A 20,674-nucleotide genomic window follows, 5' to 3' on the forward strand; every position below is an offset into this window, starting at 1 on the left:
AATTGCATTTGACAACTCGAAAACACTGCTCCATTCAAATAAGAACATCGGTCTTTGCAATAAAAACAGCTTTGCTTTTTGGCTGATGTCACCTTCAGTTTTAAATTGCAATGCCCACTTTTTCACAATCCAATCAACTCCCAATTAAATAACAATCCTGTTTCACTCAGAAATGTGTCAGATTACAGAAGTAAAACGGGTTAATAATACAAATACAATAATATATAAAAATTATATATAATATAAAAAATCTAATCAAAATAAAGTCATAAAATATAATAATAAAAATAACATACATACACACACATACATATTAATCAAATTGATTCCAGTTCACAGTTCAAAATTATATATAATAAGTAATAATTATAATAAAATATAATAATACAAATAAAGATATAATATTATATTAAATATTATACAAATATTAAATATTAGGCTATAAAAATAAAATATATAAAATAAACTTTATTTGACTTAAAAAGTAAATAAACAATAGATAAACATATAACACAAATAAAGTGAGAAATATAATTATAATTAAAAAAAGAAAAATTAATAATAAATGATGCCATGATTTTCATTTGTGTACGACTGACAAATATGCATCACAAGTTCATGAGTATGTGTAACTGTGTAATCCAAATGGATGGAAATGTTATATGGAATTCAAATCTTAAATTTAGGCCTTGAATATGTTTTTGAATGTGGATGACTGCCTTTCACAATGCATTCTGTGATTGTATTATCTGTGAAGGGCACAAGCAAAGCTGCTCTCGTATTTGGCCAAAATGATGAATTGTGAAGGAATCTGTGCTCCCTTCAGATGCCGTCTAGTTAGGCAGCTCACTAGGTTTTGGAACAGACTCACAGAAACATGGATGCCAAAGCTGTTGATCATACAATGAATCAGAATGTGGGCAAACACAAGCGTGACTCTAGTCTTCTTCATTCAACTCAACCACAAAATACGTCCATTAACAAAATGACTTGTATATATTTCTATATTTATATATCTAAAGTGCATTATAGTACAAAAATATAGAAGGTCAGCAGCACCTTGATACCTTTACAAAATAAATACACCATTCAAACAAAATAAATTACAGGAATTCTGACACCGTAATAGAGGCATAGTCCTAAAAAATAAAAATAAAAAAGAATAAAAAGGAAAACGAAAAAGAAACAAAGCAAAGTATTCACAAGGATCCAAATGTGTGGCTCCGTGGAGCTGTAATAATGCTTTAGCAGTATCGTTAGTTGTCTTTGTCATTGTTCGGGCGCACTGAGAATATTTACAGACAATAAATATTTTCCTCTCTCTTTTAGATGAACATTTAGGTGTCCATTTCAAATGTCCTCACGGATCTGAAAGAGAAAAAAGAAAACGGCATTGATTTAAAATGAGCAGCAGTACTTCACTTCAGCACGTACTCAGCTAAACTTAAAGTAAAGTACGTGTCATCTCATTTAAGAGCTCTGTTAAGTATCACGGATATACTTGTGTAGTTTTTGTTCGTTTTGTTTATTTTTGTTTTCTGTTTTCATTTTTAGTATTTTAGTTAAAGTTTTAGTAATTTTGTTGTGTAGTGTCATCATTTTATTAGTTTTTTTTATTAATTGATTTTAGTTTTACTTTTTTTTAGTATTTCAAATAATACTAAATTATAAATGTTAATAATGTATATTTATTTTATTTTTTTCAGCTCATGTTTATTTCATACCAAGTAATGGAAATGATTTTTTTTTGCTTTAGTCAAGGTTATTTTATTTTTAGTTTATTTGATACAGTATAAAAGGTTTTGTTAATATTTTGAATTAGAGTTTTTGTATATTTTCTGTGTTCTAATTTAATTTGAAAGTTTTAGTAATTCTGTTGTGAAGTCTTTTTTATATTAGTTTTTTAAAAATCATTTTATTGATTAGTTTTAGTTAATTAAGTTTTAGTTATTTAAGTACTTCAAACCGACCAGCTGCAGTTAAACAAAATATTTTAAGTTCAATCTTATTTATTTTATTTGAATTTTAAGCATCTTTTTTTTAGTTACAGTTTCAGTCAACCGTAATAACCCTGCAATGAATTCATAAGATTCGTCAAAAACATTGTGTGTGAAACGCAAGTTAAATGTTTCGTTAAATACTGCTGTTTATTTTTTAATATTTAGTTTTATTAAATGTATTTCATGTAAATCTATATGCTTTAATATAATGAACAATATTTTCAAAGTATACCTCAAAGCATTTATCTCGAATTTAAATCGTATTATCTCAAAATGAAAACATGCAATCAAAACAATTTAAGAAAAATACAATCAATTACAAATTCAAAAGACAAAAGTGAGTTTTAATTTCTAAATGCTAGCTTAGTTTTGTTAGTATTTTGATGACGAGTGGTTTGAAAGGATTTACCGTTGTCAAAGACTGACAGTGTTTTAGTGCTGCTCCAGGTGGAAAGCGCTGGTGAACTCCTGCAGCGATCGAGCCCTCCTCTTCCTCTTCTCCCCCTCCCTCCTCTTCCCCGCGCGGCCTTTCTTCTTCCTCTTGCCGATGGCCTTCAGCGTGCTCTCCTTGTACGTCTGGGACTTGTTGGTTTCCTGCGGGAGGTTGGTTCCCTCCTCGTCCTCCAGACGGAAGCTGATCGGCAGGTTCTTGGTGCCTCCGGCGGGTTTGGGGTGGGCGGTTCCCGTCCCTATGGACACACCCACTCCCATCGGCATGGCAACCGTGAGGCCGCCGCCCCCTCCGCTGCTGGCCATGCCTCCTCTGGGCTGCGGGACGTCCCGGATCTCGGCCGTGTGAACATCTTGCAGCAGCTCCTGCAGCCACATGCGCCTCTTGATGTCCTGCAGCGTCCGGCCCTTATCGTGCATCAGCTGAGCGTGAGTCACTGAACGCCTCCTGAAACAGACAAACATTTGGGTTCAGAATTGCATTTGACAACTCGAAAACACTGCTCCATTCAAATAAGAACATCGGTCTTTGCAATAAAAACAGCTTTGCTTTTTGGCTGATGTCACCTTCAGTTTTAAATTGCAATGCCCACTTTTTCACAATCCAATCAACTCCCAATTAAATAACAATCCTGTTTCACTCAGAAATGTGTCAGATTACAGAAGTAAAACGGGTTAATAATACAAATACAATAATATATAAAAATTATATATAATATAAAAAATCTAATCAAAATAAAGTCATAAAATATAATAATAAAAATAACATACATACACACACATACATATTAATCAAATTGATTCCAGTTCACAGTTCAAAATTATATATAATAAGTAATAATTATAATAAAATATAATAATACAAATAAAGATATAATATTATATTAAATATTATACAAATATTAAATATTAGGCTATAAAAATAAAATATATAAAATAAACTTTATTTGACTTAAAAAGTAAATAAACAATAGATAAACATATAACACAAATAAAGTGAGAAATATAATTATAATTAAAAAAAGAAAGAAAAAAAAAAATATATATTTACACCCACATAAGTTTACATATTGCATATAAGTGTATTTTTCACATTGAAAATGGCAAATTGTGTTTCATTATTCTTTTAGGCATAAGATGTAGTGCCTAACAATTAAAAAATAATAATTTGAGAGTAAAGGAGAAAAATACGTTTATATACAGGACATATTTTACTGAATCAGTTCTTAATAGCTTGTAAAATTTAGTTTTTGAAGTAAATTTATCGTTTTAAGGATTTTTATCTCTTTTTACTGTAAACTGATCAGGATCACAATAATAAAGTGATTTCATGCAGTCAGGCTTGAACTCATAGCGCGTTTGAACCCGTGACCTCAGCGTCACTAACTGTGTTATGATTGTGTGTAAATCACAGTTGCCTTCAGTTTCACAGATCAATGAGTGTGTCTCTCTATAATTCATTCTGTTTGCTGCAATCTTATTAGCTCTACACACACACACACACACACACACACAGGTTTGTTTTTGTGTAAAGTGGGGACTCTCCATAGGCGTAATGGTTTTTTGCCTTTAACCTAAATCCAGTCTGTGATCAGTGAGTGTCTGTACCGTGGCCCCTGTTCAATGTGTTTTTAGTTAAATCCAGGGGGTTTGAGAAGGTCTGGCCCTCATCCAACACTTCGCTGGTGCCCGTTTCCAGATCCTGCATCAAACCCAAACAAACCAGCAGGAGTGCTGATGTGAAGCTCCTTCTGACGCGCCTCCACTTTTAAACATAGTACATCAAAACTGACACGATCCGAAAGCGGCAACAGCCAATAATCACAGGCTGAGCTGATGAAACAGGCAGCTTAAGCACTCAGTGCAATAACTCTAATTAATGGTGCCATTGTGTCTCGGCTTAAATCATACAGAGGTCCGTCCCGTCAGCCGCACGGCTCTCTGCTACCGTGTGCACTTTTGGATGCTCAGCTCCGTCCAAACGTCTTGAAACAATTACACATATCTCACAGCCAAATAAAGCATAATTCAGTGCTGTCTGAAAATATCCAGTAGTCGCTCGGGTTCAAACGCACACGCCGGCGTGAACACAAGCGGGCAGCAGAGGGCATCAAAGCCTGGTCACATCAGGACACACTAACACAGCAAATCAGTGAACAGCATGGCATTCATCTGTGGATTTTACTAAAGATTTTCACTCTGGAATGATGACTATGGCTGCAATAACTAATAAAAACACTGTTAATGAAAAGAGTTGACAATAGTAACCAATAATACTATTTTAATTGATTTATTTATATGATATAAATATGTATGTATGTATATATATATACACACTTCTTTTTTTACCGTACATTGTGCTTATAACTTATAGGTGCTAAGAATAAATGATAAACTGTAGGTGCTACAAATAAAATTGCCCTTTTGATAATTGACAGATTAATTGATCATATCAGATTATCAGTATAGTTTTTAGTTGCAGCCTTGATGCCTAGGAGCACGAATAAAAATCACCAAAAATGCATTTCCATGAGTCTCCTGGCAGAAATGGACCTCCATCACCTGCATCTGCAGTCTGAAGCTCAGCTGATCGTGTGTCTGTTCAAACAGGTAAATGAGGCTCTGTTCTTCATCTTCTGGAGCATCTGAACCCGCCGCACACAAACAGCCCTTGTCTCCAGGCTGGTTAAACCCATCCGTGAGATCATTGCTTGCCAGGCCATGGAACGATGAGTTTTCCTTTCTTTGGAAAGTGGCTTTATTCCTCTCCGGTGGCTCCTAAATAACACTGTGCCTCCTGGCAGCTTGTGTTCTCCTCTTCTCTGTCACCTCTTATTATTTTCTTAATGTACTGGGACAGATTTACGAGCAAGGAACGTCCTGAGAGAGCAAACCTTTCCCATGAAAGCCCAAACGCCAGATTCTGAGCTCGGGACAGACGCTCACACCATATCTATCTATCCATCTATCTATCTATCTATCTATCTGCTTATCCATCCATTTATCTGTTTTGCTCAATACAGGTGGACTGATGAACATGTTTTGAGGTTTATAAAAGAATGATGTTTTTTCATCCTGTAGAAACCGATTCAAACAGGTTTCATGAATGTTCAAAAGCTTGTTTTTTTCACTTGTACTCGTTTTAGTTGACTTTAGTTGACGAGGAGCACTAAAGCGAGCGGGAGGGGAAACTCTTAGCGTGGCATCCTTCCAGCTGTTCCTTTTTAGCATACCTGAAGATAATTGCTGCTTTGTGCTGCTTTAATTAAAAAAACAGGCCAAGAGAGAGTGAGAGCGAGACCTGCTTTCACCCTCATCCGCGATGCATGCGGTCTGAAAGATCTCCGGCTCCGTGCGTTTCATCTTCGCAGGCGCAGCTGGCTCGGGTTCAAGTCAAACTCCAGTAGGAGGCATTGTCCTGGACGGCAGATGGACTTGTCAGCATTAGCTAGTTATAAAGGGTGAACGCCCTTTCTGATGTGCCGTGAGATCACTGCGATCAAAGCGCTAAAGTGAGCGCTGCTGAAAGAAGAACGTGTGTTGTTTGGCCACTGGCTGGATTCATGCGATACTTTGTCCTTCGAACAAAGTGCAGCTCATTCTGGGAGAGGTTTAATCAGAGCAACAGGCCAAAACATCATCAAATCACACCGAACTTATGGCCTAACCCTGTTACGCTCACTAACTCATTGACATTTACTTGCTTACGGATCAGAAATCATCATGTGTTTTTAAACCTGGGGGCAAAAAGGTGTATTTTTGATGAATTACAGTAGCAATCACACACTTCATCTCATTTTATACAGCAACGGTCAAATTAAGTGAATAATAGTTTTAATAACTAATTCATCATCTATTAACTGGTGTGTGGCCGCTGTCTTCCAGACCTTTAAAATCTCCCTATTATTTAAAACAACTTACTATATACTAATATAAATATACATTTACCTAGATAACTAAATAAAGACAAACAATAGACTTATATTGCACTATATAAAGCAAATAATTTAACTTTAAATGAAAGCATTAGCACTTTATCCAGAGTGACTTGCAAATCATGGGCATTGCAATTGCAATGCACTGTTAAAGCACTATTTGCTTTCTTTTTGAATATTTTTATGTGCACAAAGCAACTGTTTCTAATATAAATCCACAAAAACGTGCTATAATGTGCACAAAACATGACAGTCATTGCATTTGTTTCTCAAATCACCCTACAGGATCAAAACCAAAGTGCAGGTTGCATTTACATAAAGCAACTAATTTAACTCTACAAATAAAAGCTTTTTGTATTTATATTTTAATTTAATTTATTTTAATTTATTCATTTACCTAATGCTTTTATGCACATTTAAATCAGTCACACTGCAATTGCATTGCATTATTAAAACATTATTTACTTTATTTTTAATTTTATGTGCATATAGCAAATGTTTCTGAAGGAAACCCATAAAACATGCTATAATGTGCATAAAAACGTCACAGTCATTGCATTAGTGTCTCAAATCACCCTAGAGGTCTAAAAGTGTTTATTGCATTTACATAAAGCAACTAATTTAACTTTTGAATTTGCATTTTAATTTATTCATTTTAGCTGATGCAGGGACATTGCAATTGCATTACATTATTAATTTTTTTATTTTTGAACGTTTTTATGAGTATATAGCTAATGTTTCTAAAGTAAACCCACCCAAACATGCACAAAACGTCACAGTCATTGCATGTGGATCAAAGCAAAGTGTGTGTGTCTCTGGCACAATCTGCACAACAACCAGCAGACGACAGGCGAACGATGTCTCACAAACCCACACGCTCACATCGTTAAAAGCCGATATGAAGTTAGGGAGGTCCTGGCAGGCACAGGCGGATCGCAGACAGCGGGGGGAGCGCGGCCTTCCAAAGCTCCGTGGAAGCATGTTTTGCATTCTGGGCCCTGTTAAGGGGTTCACAGGACATAAAAGCACGTTTACTCGGCTCGGCATAATATACTCCAGCGGGAGAGGCCCGTTTGACTTGGGCTGCGGCCGAACTTTGCATCAGCAATCTCTCTCTCGCTCTACGCCTCTCTCTCGTGCCTCACTATCAGAGGACAGTGTCTGTCACAAAAGCATCTCTGTACGTGCAGCAGGTGGCCCGCCGAGCGTCGTCCCTAGAGCCCCTCGTCCCGCTCGCCCTCAACCCCTGAGCAAACACGCAGGTGGGCGCTGACTATCAAAACACCTCCCAGCACGATCGACAAACCGGAGCATTTTCCAGCACGTTACTGCCAAACGCCACACACACAACAACAATCTCTAGATTTATACATTCGCTTCAGAACATGCACGCGTGCAATGCAATGCAACAGGCGGTTGTTTCTTATTTGGCATGAAAAGAGTCCATCCTGATCTCTAGATAAGCTTGACTAAGTTACATTTTTACCAGCTTTATCAACCGCCAGGCAAAAATCAGACGTTTGATCACTATTATTGAATACTGAAGTGAACTGAATCAACTTTGAACTAAATTGAATTGAATAATGATATTATTGTCTTCTGAAATTTTATTTGTTTCATAATTGATGAATTTTACAACAATGGCACTATTATTGAACTGAACTGAATTAACATTGAACAAAACTGAATTGAATAACGATACTATTGTGCTCTAGAATTGAATTGGTTTCATAATTGATTAATTGTACCACACTGACACAGTTTTTTAACTGAACTGAATCAACGCTGGACTTAACTGAGCTGAATTATGACTTTTGTAGAGCTGCTTTACCTATTGCAGAATTGAATGTTTCACAAGTGATCAATTTTACTACATTGACACTGTTATTGAACTTAATTAAATTGGCATTGAAATAAACTGTGCTGAAAAATGACACTATTGTTTTCTGAAACTGAATTTATTTCATAATTGGTGAATTTTGCAAGACTGTTATTGAACCGTATTGAAGCAACACTTAAATGAGAATTAATTGAATAAGGACACTATTGTCTTCTGAAATTAAATTTGTTTCATAACTGAAGAAGTTGGTAACAATACTGTCACTGAACTGAAACCACACTGAATCTGAATTGAGTTAAATAATAACAGTTGTCTTTTTAAATTGAATTTGTTTCATAATTGATGAATGATTCTGCAACACAGTGTTTTTGAACAGAATTGAGTAAACCTTGAACTGAATTGTGTTGAGCAGCTTTATAGAGGAATTGAATTTGTTTCATAATTGATGAATGATTTTACTAAACTGAATCAACTAAACTGAATCAATTATTGAACTAAACTGAATCAACATTGAACTAAAGTTGAATAAGTGTTGAATAATGACACTATTGTCTTAGAAATTGAATTTGTTTCATAACTGATTGATTTGGCAACATCACCACTGTTATTTTCCTGCTTATTACTGCAAAGCTGCTTTGAAACAATCTGTATTGTATAAAATGCCATATAAGTAAAAGTGACTTGACTTCTCTTCAAAAAGACATGTCTATTGCATGAACAGTGCAGATGAACGGCATTCTCAAGTTTAACACTCAGAGTTAGAGGTCTGCTCAAATCACTAACTCTAAGAGCAACAGTAACATTTATGTTTTAGCAAAACATTTTGGTGATTAAGCCTCAAAAATCAGCACAGACACTTACATTCGGCTGCTGAGGGCGTCGACGGGCCTGCCGTGGTGCGGAACAGGAGAACACAGTAAGAAGAGAGCAAAGAACCACCGCTGCAGAACCCATCTAGAGTATAACGTCCTCATCCTCGCTGGACCTGAGCACACACACACACACACACACACACACACATTACACACATGAAGATCAGCAAGGTATTCTGATGTGCATGTTCTGTTCACTTCTCTAAAGTGTCATTTAACTCATTCTTGTGATGATGTAGGGGAATTTGTTCAATCATACAGTGCAGCCTTTAAATGACTAAATACACTCTTAGAAATAGAGGTTTCTGTTACAGAAGAACCATTTCTGTCTGGTTCCCTAAAGAACCTTTCAGTGAACAGTTCTTAACCCTCTGGTGCTCCTCACATGGCAGTCAAAAATGATAGTTTCTTTATTATCTGTTAAACACTTTTTGAGCATAGACCTGAAAATTAAAGTTCCAACTTAAACAGTCGTAAATCTTGAATGCTTTGGAGCACAGACTTACGTTTGGTCTCTTTTTAATGAAGGCACTTGGCAGATTATTGCTAAGGTGGAAAAAGTAATAAAAAAAAATGTGAAAAAAAGTTATAGTAGTTCATTATGAAAATTGCACAAAAATACTATTTTCAAAATTAATATGAACTATATATTTCCCAAAACTGTGAGAAAATAAAAGCCATAAATCTAAACAAGTTGTGTTCCAAATTTAAAATTGATATCTCAAAAAACGAGCTTTTAGTGAGATTTAGTTTGGGCGCAGTACCAAACGATTCCACTAGATGAAATTCATTTAATTTCCAATGCGGTCATTTTTGACTGCGAGGTGGCCTTTTTCAGGACCATTTAACCTTTTTCGAATCATGTATATGACTTTTGTGTGTTTGTTCACATAACAAGTGCCAAAAACCAAGATTCCAAACAATTTAAAAAAAAAATCTTTAAAAAAAACCCCAAAACATAAACTCTTTTGGTCAAAAAATGACCAAAGAGCACCAGAGGGTATAAAAACCATTTTTAAAATGAATTTTAATATCCCTTTTCTTCTATAAAGAACATTTTGTGAAATGCAAATGCTTTGCAAAAATCCTTCATGAATGCTCTTCATGCACCCATCAATGCCAATAAAGAAGTTTTATTTGTAGGAGTGTTTTCTCCCACCCCATGCTGAAGAAGAGACGGCAGCTTTAACTTAAACCAGTTCAACATGTTGGAGAGAAAAGCCGAATTCCAGCAAGTCCTCTGAGCCACAACAAAAGCCCATGATGAGCAACAGGAGAGAAACATACTCACAATGATGCCTGTGTCTCCGTCTCTTCTGTCCTGTCAGACAGAGCGTGAGTCTCCTCAAAGTTTCCAGGCTGCGATTAAACACACACAAACAAATCAATGAGCGCTGTGGTCGGTCCAGGTGAACGCGTCCTTCAGCATTACGTCCTTCACTTTCTCTGAGATGATCTTGTCTGAAGTAAGCAGACCACAGCAAACGGGAATCCAGCGTGAGGTGAACGAGTGTGTGTTTTCCAGGTGGTCTGTCCCGCACTGACTGACTCTGCTCTGTTATAGAGAGGAGTCAGATGAACCCACCAACACTGTGATGGGAAAGTTTCAGAAGTGTCTATGCAGGTTGAGAGAGAGAGAGGGAGGAGAGGTAAAACAGCAAGTGGGAGGAGAGGGGAGGTGACGGCTGGGAGTCTCTGCCCGTATATAAGGAGTCAACTCTTCTGTTTACATGAGAGAGAGACAGACAGATGTGGCAAAACAGTGGCAGCAAAGTACTAGAAAGGTTTCTGTAGAAATTCAGGCCATTTTCTCCTATTAAAAAGTTCTAAAAGTGAGTAAATCCAAATCACACGCACATACTTCAGTCATACTTTATTATCAGTAGATCACATATCAAAGCAAGGGGCAATTATTTTGAAGTCAACATAAAATCTAAAAAGATTTGCGGATGTTATTCTTAAAATATGTTTTACTTCATAAACACCAGCATAATCGCAAACGACTTTTCGGTTGATATTATATTAGAATGATTTCTGAAGGTTCATGCTGCAATGATGCTGAAAATGCAAGTTTGATCACAGGAATAAATTACATTTTACAATATTTTCATATAGAAAACTGTTCATTTAAATTGGAATAATTTTTCACAATTTTACTGTTTTTATTGTATTATGATCAAATACATGCACCCTTGGTGAGCAGAACACTTGTTTTGAAAATAAAACAAACTTCTATCCACTAAAAATCACTAAAACATCAGTCATTAAGCAATATATACATATATTCTAAATAAAAGAAATATTGTTGTAAATATATGTTTTAAAAGAAAATACTTTTTCAGTCTTACAAACTGCAACATTTCAGTGTGACTTGTGAAATTTACTAGCAATTTCTGAGTGAAAATTGTTTCCAAGAAATCCTACACCAAAACATTTTTCAGTTTAGTCCGAAATATTTTTCCTCTTAACAATATTAAATGAGTCTACTAATAAGCAATTACTCTGAGCAATACTTTGTCCTCTAGGTTTGTGATCTCCTTTTCTTTTGAGAGTCAGTTAGCTGTCAGTTTGTGTTAGTAGGAAGTGATGTGTGCTGTAAACCTCCTCAGGTGATGTAGTTTGACATCTGGTGCAGGTGTGTGTGTGTGTGTGTGTGTGTGCTATTGTTAGCCTTTCGGTGCCAGATTTCAGAAACACGTAAGCTCTCGTAAGACGTTTTCTGCACTCCCTGATCTTTTGCTTTGGCCGGTTGTGAGCGCCTGTCAGTCAGCAGATTTCTGGAGCAGCACATCCTTTTTTGCATGTAACTTTCCATTTTTTATCATATGTATATGTGTGACGCTGGATATTTTGGCCCCCGGCAGCCCAGATCAGAAACACATGAACGTCTCATTCTTCACTGAATTTTCCATTCAGAGTTCTCAAGTTTAACAGGTTAGCTGAGGAAGACCACCACACTTAAAGCAAGAGTTCAGCCAAAAATAAAAACCTGTTTCAAACCTGTATGAGTTTCTATCTTCTGTTGAACACATAAGAAGATACTCTTATGGAAGTCAATGGCTACCATCAACCACTTACTGTTATTCTCTCTTCCTAGTTTAATTAGTAACGTCTAATATGAGAAGCTCATAAAAGAAGCAGCAATAATCCAGGAGCATTGAGTTCTGATGCAGGATTGGGATATTTTCCATACGTTTAACAACATTCATAGATACAATATGAATATGGACTTGTGTGTGTGTGTGTGTGTTGAACACTTACTGAAGGCTATTGTTAGCCTTTCGGTGCCAGATTTCAGAAACACGTAAGCTCTCGTAAGACGTTTTCTGCACTCCCTGATCTTTTGCTTTGGCCGGCCGTGAGCGCCTGTCAGTCAGCAGATTTCTGGAGCAGCACATCCTTTTTTGCATGTAACTTTCCATTTTTTATCATATGTATATGTGTGACGGTGGATATTTTGGCCCCCGGCAGCCCAGATCAGAAACACATGAACGTCTCATTCTTCACTGAATTTTCCATTCAGAGTTCTCAAGTTTAACAGGTTAGCTGAGGAAGACCACCACACTTAAAGCAAGAGTTCAGCCAAAAATAAAAACCTGTTTCAAACCTGTATGAGTTTCTATCTTCTGTTGAACACATAAGAAGATACTCTTATGGAAGTCAATGGCTACCATCAACCACTTACTGTTATTCTCTCTTCCTAGTTTAATTAGTAACGTCTAATATGAGAAGCTCATAAAAGAAGCAGCAATAATCCAGGAGCATTGAGTTCTGATGCAGGATTGGGATATTTTCCATACGTTTAACAACATTCATAGATACAATATGAATATGGACTTCCTCCAACAGTATATTTTACACTGCCAAATGTCATTTGATAACTAAAACTAAACTAAAACCATAAAAAATTCATTACATGAAAATTTTTTTAGAAATGAAATAATAAAAAGGTTTTTAAAAAAGTAAAAAAAACGATATAAATAAACAAAAATTTTTAAAATTATATTTAACTTATTTTATTTCGGCAGAGACAACTTGTTTCATTTTTGTTTAATTTAAAGTACTAACTAATTATATAAATAAGAATGAATAAATGCTTTAAAGACATATGTAAACAAAAACATATAAACAACTAAAAATGACAAAAACACACAACAAAATTACTAACATTTTTACTAAAATTAAAGCCAAAACACAAAAATATAAGAATAAAATCTAATCAAAAATATGAACAAACTATAAAATAGTAAAATAACACTGATTCATGTGTGATCTTCAAACTTTGCAAATCAAGACGTGTCACGTCAAGTTTGACACGGTTTCTTTCACGTCTATCACAAATTGTGATAATTTTTTCATTCATTTTTGACCAAATGGTTTTAGAATGACACAAGGGTGAGTAGATGAATGCAAATGATTACTTTTGGGATAATGGTTAAAAGAGGTCTGTATTTATTAATATCACTCTAAATTAATTGGCGTGCTGCTATTTTCGTCTGTGGACGCTGGCAGTTTTTAGGTGTTAAAGCAAAGGTCCATCCGCCTGTCACATCTGCACTCATCGGACGTCCTCTTTCCCAGAAGGGTGACTCATTATGGCTTCTCTGCAGATTAATTGATTTTCACAGCTGTCTTTTACATTAGTGTTCGTCCCGCCCACAGACTCACGCAGAGAACCCAAGGAATTCCTCCCAGCTGATGTGTTCGGTGTGTTACTCATCCAGAACGAGCCTCTTCTCGTCTCTGTCTCTCTCTCTATCCTGTAGTCGCTCATTATCTCATTCACTCAATCAACCACAATTCTCACATCCTCTTGCTAATTAACCATTAATTCACTCACAAGTGTTCAGAACAAATAGAGCGCTGCAGTGATGATGTATTTTTGTGGGCCAGCTCGAAACAACAAAATCCCAATTGGATTTTTCCATCGGCTTTTTGTATTTTGAAGCCCAAATACATTCGGCAGAAGTAAAAAGTTCAATGTAGGACTACACAATGCTCACGTGACTTCATCGCCACCAACATGAAGCTGCGTCAACTCTTTCAGTCTTTATTTAAAAACATTTTACCTGAAAGTCCAAGTTGGAATAGTTAGGTGCGTTCCAAATCGTGTACTTATGCACTATTCTATGATGTTCTGTAGTATAAATAGTGCGAATAGTGTGTTCACACGGAAAATTCCAAAAAGAAAATTAAATACCTGGATGATGCCGGAAAAATGAAGTGTGGAATGTTGGACACTTCATGCACCCAACTGTCATATGCATAGTGCATAAGTACATAGTGTATGAGTGCATAGTGTATAGTGTGCCATTTGGGATGCAGAAAATGTGAAAGCGACTAGTAATTGAATGAGTTTCCAAGCTAACAGGGAATGTTCTCAGAAAGTTCTCTTGAAGTTATAAAAACGTTCTTCGGGTAACGTTAAAGTTATCCTGTCTTTAATAATGTTCTCAAAATGTTAGCATAAAAACATTATTTATACATTAGTTTGTGTGCCATTTTTGAAATGCAACTACACTCTTAAAAATAAAGGTGCTTCAAAAGGTTCTTCAAGCGATGCCATAGAAGAACCATGTTTGGTTCCACAAAGAACCATTCAGTCAAAGATTCTTTAAAGAACCATCTCTTTCTAACCTTTTTATAATCTGAAGAACCTTCTTTCGCTACAAAGAAGCTTTTGTGAAACAGAAAGGTTCTTCAGATGTTAAAGGTTCTTTATGAAACTATTTAGACAAAAAGGTTCTTCTATGGCATCGTGAAGCACCTTTATTTTTAAGAGTGTAGTTGTTTCAGAATGTTCAGGGAACTTTCAAACATTCCAATAATGTTTGAACAGAATGGAATATGTAACCAAGAAAAAACTTTTTAAAACTGGTCGTTTTAAATGTTCAGAGAACATTCAGGATAACGTGTTTATAACTACATGGGACCGTTAGTAAAACATATTTTCGTTAGCTGCACTCTTAAAAATAAAGGTGCTTCACGATGCCATAGAAGAACCTTTTTGTCTAAATGGTTCCATAAAGAACCTTCAACATCTGAAGAACCTTTCTGTTTCACAAAAGCTTCTTTGTAGCGAAAGAAGGTTCTTCAGATTATAAAAAGGTTAGAAAGAGATGGTTCTTTAAAGAATCTTTGACTGAATGGTTCTTTGTGGAACCAAACATGGTTCTTCTATGGCATCGCTTGAAGAACCTTTTGAAGCACCTTTATTTTTAAGAGTGTGCGTCTATAGTCCCCATTTAGCCACTTGTGAGCAACCACCTTTTTTCAAGACAAGCAAAAGCTTAAAAAATGCAATGGGGTATTACTGATGAATTTTATGTCATAGAATGAAAAGTGAAACTATATCTTCAGGAATTTAAGCAAAAACCCATTCAAAAAACCCATTTGGGAAACGGAGGTGCTAAACTGCAACTCGTTTTCAAGTTTTCACCTACAAATATACATCATCTCTGCAGCTCTTTATTATTATGCAGCTCTCTGGAATGCTGGATTGTGACTGGTCGGTCACGGGATTCTGCAGTCAAATATTTTTGTATTAAAATAAACATATTTCTCAATTAAATAGGATACAAAAGCACCACCAAAAATGTAGACGTGATTTTATCTAAGATGAATTGATAGTGCCCTACTTTTTTATTTCTCTTAGATGTTCCCTCAGAAATACATCAGAGTACAGGATGCAAACAGACTAAACGTTACGTAGGTATTTCTAACTCTGCTTTTGATTGGCTTCAGATGTGTTTTGCAAAAAAAAAACACTGCATACAAATGTGTTTGTGTTTACTAATGCTGGCAAACGCAACGGATTTTGACCGAACATCTCACGTCATTTAGCTCAAGGCAGTCCGGTTTTCTCTTTGAAGCAAACAATATAAAAGTCGTCCTATTTACAAATCAAGTGAATTACTGTCTGCTGAGGTGTGAGTCTGTCACTGGCTGCCGGTGACGCAGTTTACCTGATTCACACAGGTTAGTGTGGAATAGCATGCAGACTCTCGTATTTTACAGGCATGTCAGAAGTTGCTTGCAGTCACACAGGTCTTGTCTACCTGTTTCAGCCCCTGTGGCCCACACACACACACACACACACACACACACACTTATATAAGGGTTTCATGTTGAGTTGGAAAAAAAGACCTCATTCGGGGGCACTCTGTAGAGGATACTTTACCTGCATATAAACAGGTGAAAAAAGTCTTTCCTGGCAGGAGGCGTGAAGTGGGGACAGCGCCAGGAAAGCTGTTTTAGATTCATCCAAAATTACTGGCTTTTGGCAGCGAGCGGCATACAGTACACAAAACAAATGTTCACTTTTAATCTTACTGCTTTTTTCCCTCCATCTCTCCCTCCCTCTCTCTCTCTCACATCGTCTAATCTCTCTACGAATCCAAGGACGTTTTATTGGACCGACTGTATCGGATTCTATATTGTCTGTTAAACACTAGTATGGGAGCGAAACGAGACTACGGCGATTATTGACATTTACATTTACAGACTTCACAGAATCTGCACGCGAAAATGTTTCCAGATGTTTAAGTCTGTCAAAATTCTAAACCTTAATGCATCTTTTTATGAACAATTAATTGGTCTAATGTGCATGCCATTATTATAATTCAACACATGTCTCATAGATGCTGGTCTTAAAGGGACAGTTCACCCAAAAATGAAAATTCTGTCTATATTTACTCACCTTCAAATTATTCCAAACCTATCCCTGGCTTTCTTCTGCGGAACACACAAACAAAAAGATATTTTGAAGAATGTAGGTTGACGGTAGCCATTGACTTCCATGGTACTTTTCTTCATACTATGGAAGTCAATGGGTACCGTTAAAAATATCTTCTTTTGTGTTTAACAGATGAAAGAAATGAATACAGGTTTGGATCCATTTGGGGGCAAGTAAATGACAGAATTTTAATTTTTGGTTGATCTTTTCCTGTAGGTTGACGGCACCCATTGACTTAGCCTACTTAATAATTTTTTCCATACTGTGGAAGTCAATGAGTACCATTTGCTCACCAACCTTCTTCAAAATATTTTCTTTTGTGATCAAAAGATGAAAGAAACTAATACAGGGTTGGAACAATTTAAGGGCAAGTAAATGACAGAATTTTTATTTTTGGGTGAACTGTCCCTTTAAGTTTCGGACCGATCAATCGAACTAAGTATTAAAGGCTCAGAGAGCTGGCGTGGGACGGGCTAAACCAGAAAATATCCCCCCGTTGTTCTTCATCCCAGAATAAAGTCACATTCGGCAGCGTGAAGCGTCTTGGCTGCTCTTCCGTGGACTTCGCTCAGTTCTCTCCAGAAGTCATAAAGTATTATATCACACCATTTACTTTACGATTCAGACTTGCGCCGAACAGAACGTCAAACCGAAAACCCTTTTTGTCACATTAATGCATCTTTTTTTTTTCATGTAGTAATTATAAGCAGAGTTTGTTTCTTGAGATTATAGAGAGCCCAGAGCCAGAGAGACACTGCTCTGATACTTTAATGAAGATCTGAATATGAATATGAATGCACATGACAGATGAGTCTTTATGATATTACAGTCAAGTCTGATAAAGCTAAATCCCTAGTTTGGAAACCTTGACATAATGAAAGGTTTTATGCATTTAATGTGTTCAAATGGAATATAGTTGCTTTCTATTAGAATTTTTATATCAATATGGTACAAGATTATCCTATTTAAATCAACGTGATTAACCGAGTTAGGTCAAAAGTAATCTAAAAGTAATCAAAAATTAAATGCATGTAATTTGTGTAATGTGTAATTTTTTGTCATGTAATTTTGAATCGTAATTTATATATATATATATATAATTTTTTGAGGTCTTGACGTTTCATTATATTAATATTGCTCAGAGGTTGCTAATTTATAGCTCAGGAGACTTAATGTTGTTCTGGGTTATATAGATATAGATATATTGATATAGATTTGATATAGATACATTGATATAGAGGAAGAGTATGGATAAACCTGAGCAAAGTGTAAGACACTGTTGAGATCTCTTGTGAAATGCTTGAGGAGACACATCTGACTGAGAATCATGAGACTTTAGTAAATGGACAAATGTAAAAAGGCCTGCAAATTGGTTTTGCATTTAATCTCAGGAGAAACCTGTGAAATATTAAGGATATCCCATTTGTGATTGTTCTTTTCTATAAAGCTTGATATGGTTCTTCATATGAGAACTGAATTCTGTTATGGCAAAATAATGTACATGTAATGCACATGAAGATCCAGACAGCTACAACAAATGACTTCACTTTCAGATGAACCTCTTCATCAAGATCCAATCTGATCTGCTCTGCTCTCACACAGTGAGGATCAATGCAGCGCTGATTTACTGTCATCTCTATCAAACACACAACAACAACATACTGTATTTTCTGAGCCGTAGACTGGCGCACAGTACGGAGAGAAGCTTTCACTGAACTTCATTAGGATTCACACGTGCTTCATCAGAAATCTGTGAAAGCCAGTAGAAAAATTCACTAAAGAGATCTCTTTAATATATCTCAATCGTTTCTCCTCGACAGCAATGAGGCATTTGCTCGAGTCTCCTGCTTCTCAGATGTTTCTCCTGAGAAAGTGAGTAGTCTCACATAAGAGTTGCAGAGGAAATCTCAACAATGTCTCAAACTGTGCTCAGATTTGCCAAGATACAAAAGTCTGCCATGGAAAGACTCAATATGAGCTCAAACATTTCTCATTAAACTCCACACAGAGCCAGTGATCCACATTTTTATACTCTTACTATATGTGAGCCTGGAGCACAAAACCAGTCATAAGTGTCAATTTTTCGAAAATGAGATTTATACATCACATGAAAGCTGAATGAATAATCTTCCCATTGATGTATGGTTTGTTAGGATAGGACAATATTTGGCTGAGATACAACTATTTGAAAATCTGGAATCTGAGGGTGCAAAAAAATCTAAATATTGAGAAAATCATCTTTAAAGTTGTCCAAATGAAGTTCTTAGCAATGCATATTACTAATCAAAAATTAAGTTTTGATATATTTACGGTAGGAAATTTACAAAATATCTTCATGGAACATGATCGTGACATAAAAGAAAAATCGATCATTTTGACCCATACAATGTATTTTTGGCTTTTGCTACAAATATACCCCAGCGACTTAACACTACTTTAGTGCTCCAGGGTCACATATATCATAACTATTGACTCATTTGTGTCTGTTTTTTATTTCTCCTAAAATAAATCAACTGAGACAAAGTTGAAACTTAAAGGAGATCAAACAGTGTAAAAAGTGAAAAGTCCACTTATATTAAGTAGTTATTGCTACCTGATGTGATCCTAAAATCACTTGCTGGTGAATCTACTATAGGTTGATTCAGTAATATTTCGGGATAAACTAAATAAAAAGTCAGAAATCTCAATAGGAATGCAAACATTTCTCATTAAATGCTACACAGAGTGAATAATCTTTTTTCTAAAGCTCTATATTCTTACTGTACGACTACTGAATGTATAACTATTGATTAATTTGTCTGTTTTTATTTCTCCTAACAAAATAAATCAACTGAAAGAAAGCTGATACTTAAATGAGAGCAAACTGCAGTGCAAAAAGTGAAATGTGCCATTATATTAAAGAGTTATTGCTACCTTTATGTGATCCTAAAATGACTTGCTGGTGAGTCAATGATTGACTCATTTGTGTCCGTTCTCATCTCTAACAAAATGTGTGTCTGTTCACAAAATAAATCAACCGAGGCTTAGTTGATACTTCACTGAGACCTAAACGCAGTGTAAAACGTGCAGTTATGCAGCATTTCTTCTTGTTGGTAAATGAACTTTTGACTGTTTTTTTGCGTTATATTTCTCCTAACAAAACTAATCAACTGAGACCAAATTGATACTTGAACAAGATCAAACTGCAGTCAGAAAAGTAAAAAAGTTCAGTTATATTACTAAAGTTAGTGCCTTATGTGATCCTAAATGACTTGTTAGTGAATTTGATTCAGTAATTAAGTAAGATACTACAGTGTAAAGCAGATAAACTGAGAGAACTTCAAGTTTCTGGAGCTATTTGAGAAACATCACAGCAGTAGGAGAAACAGACAACTACCAACTAAAAGAAAAAACATCAATATTTCACAAACACACTGCGTTAAAAGTGAAAGATAAGAAAAATACTCACTATAGTGATTCAGATGGCAGTCCACAAAGTTGCCTTAACAATCCATAAGGATATTTCTTCTGCTGCTCAAAATCTTTGGGTTTATTGTCCTTGAGTTTGTCTCGACGGCAGGTGAAAGAGATGCTGAGACTCAAGCTGAGTCTGAAGCTGTCTGGACTCGCTGAGCTCCTCTGCTGCTTGTGAAGCACATGAACGTTCAATATATATATATACGAGCTTCAGGGCTGCTTCTGACATCACTGAGTAGTCAACATCACCGCCTCACACACACAAGACATGCTGCATATGAAATGAGATGATGCCTCAACACACACACACACACACACACACACATAAAGTGTGGGTTGTGGGGTTTTATATCCAACCGTATGTCAAAGTAACTCATATGTCTTTT

General features: G+C 35.9%; 1 protein-coding gene across 1 annotated transcript; it reads right to left on the reverse strand.

Moving 5' to 3' along the window:
• Nucleotides 1-1,089: 1,089 nt before the first annotated feature.
• On the reverse strand, nt 1,090-20,431 carry LOC107561237 (parathyroid hormone-related protein-like). The gene is made up of 5 exons (XM_016245623.1): nt 20,281-20,431; nt 10,389-10,456; nt 9,087-9,210; nt 2,410-2,898; nt 1,090-1,368 (listed from the first exon to the last, which is right to left on the reverse strand). The coding sequence occupies exons 3-4, from the start codon at nt 9,197-9,199 to the stop codon at nt 2,433-2,435; spliced, it is 579 nt and encodes a 192-aa protein (XP_016101109.1). The 5' UTR covers nt 9,200-9,210; nt 10,389-10,456; nt 20,281-20,431; the 3' UTR covers nt 1,090-1,368; nt 2,410-2,432.
• Nucleotides 20,432-20,674: the final 243 nt, after the last annotated feature.

Source organism: Sinocyclocheilus grahami, unplaced genomic scaffold, assembly GCF_001515645.1.
Source record: "Sinocyclocheilus grahami isolate Dianchi unplaced genomic scaffold, SAMN03320097.WGS_v1.1 scaffold761.1, whole genome shotgun sequence".
NCBI lineage: Eukaryota > Metazoa > Chordata > Actinopteri > Cypriniformes > Cyprinidae > Sinocyclocheilus > Sinocyclocheilus grahami.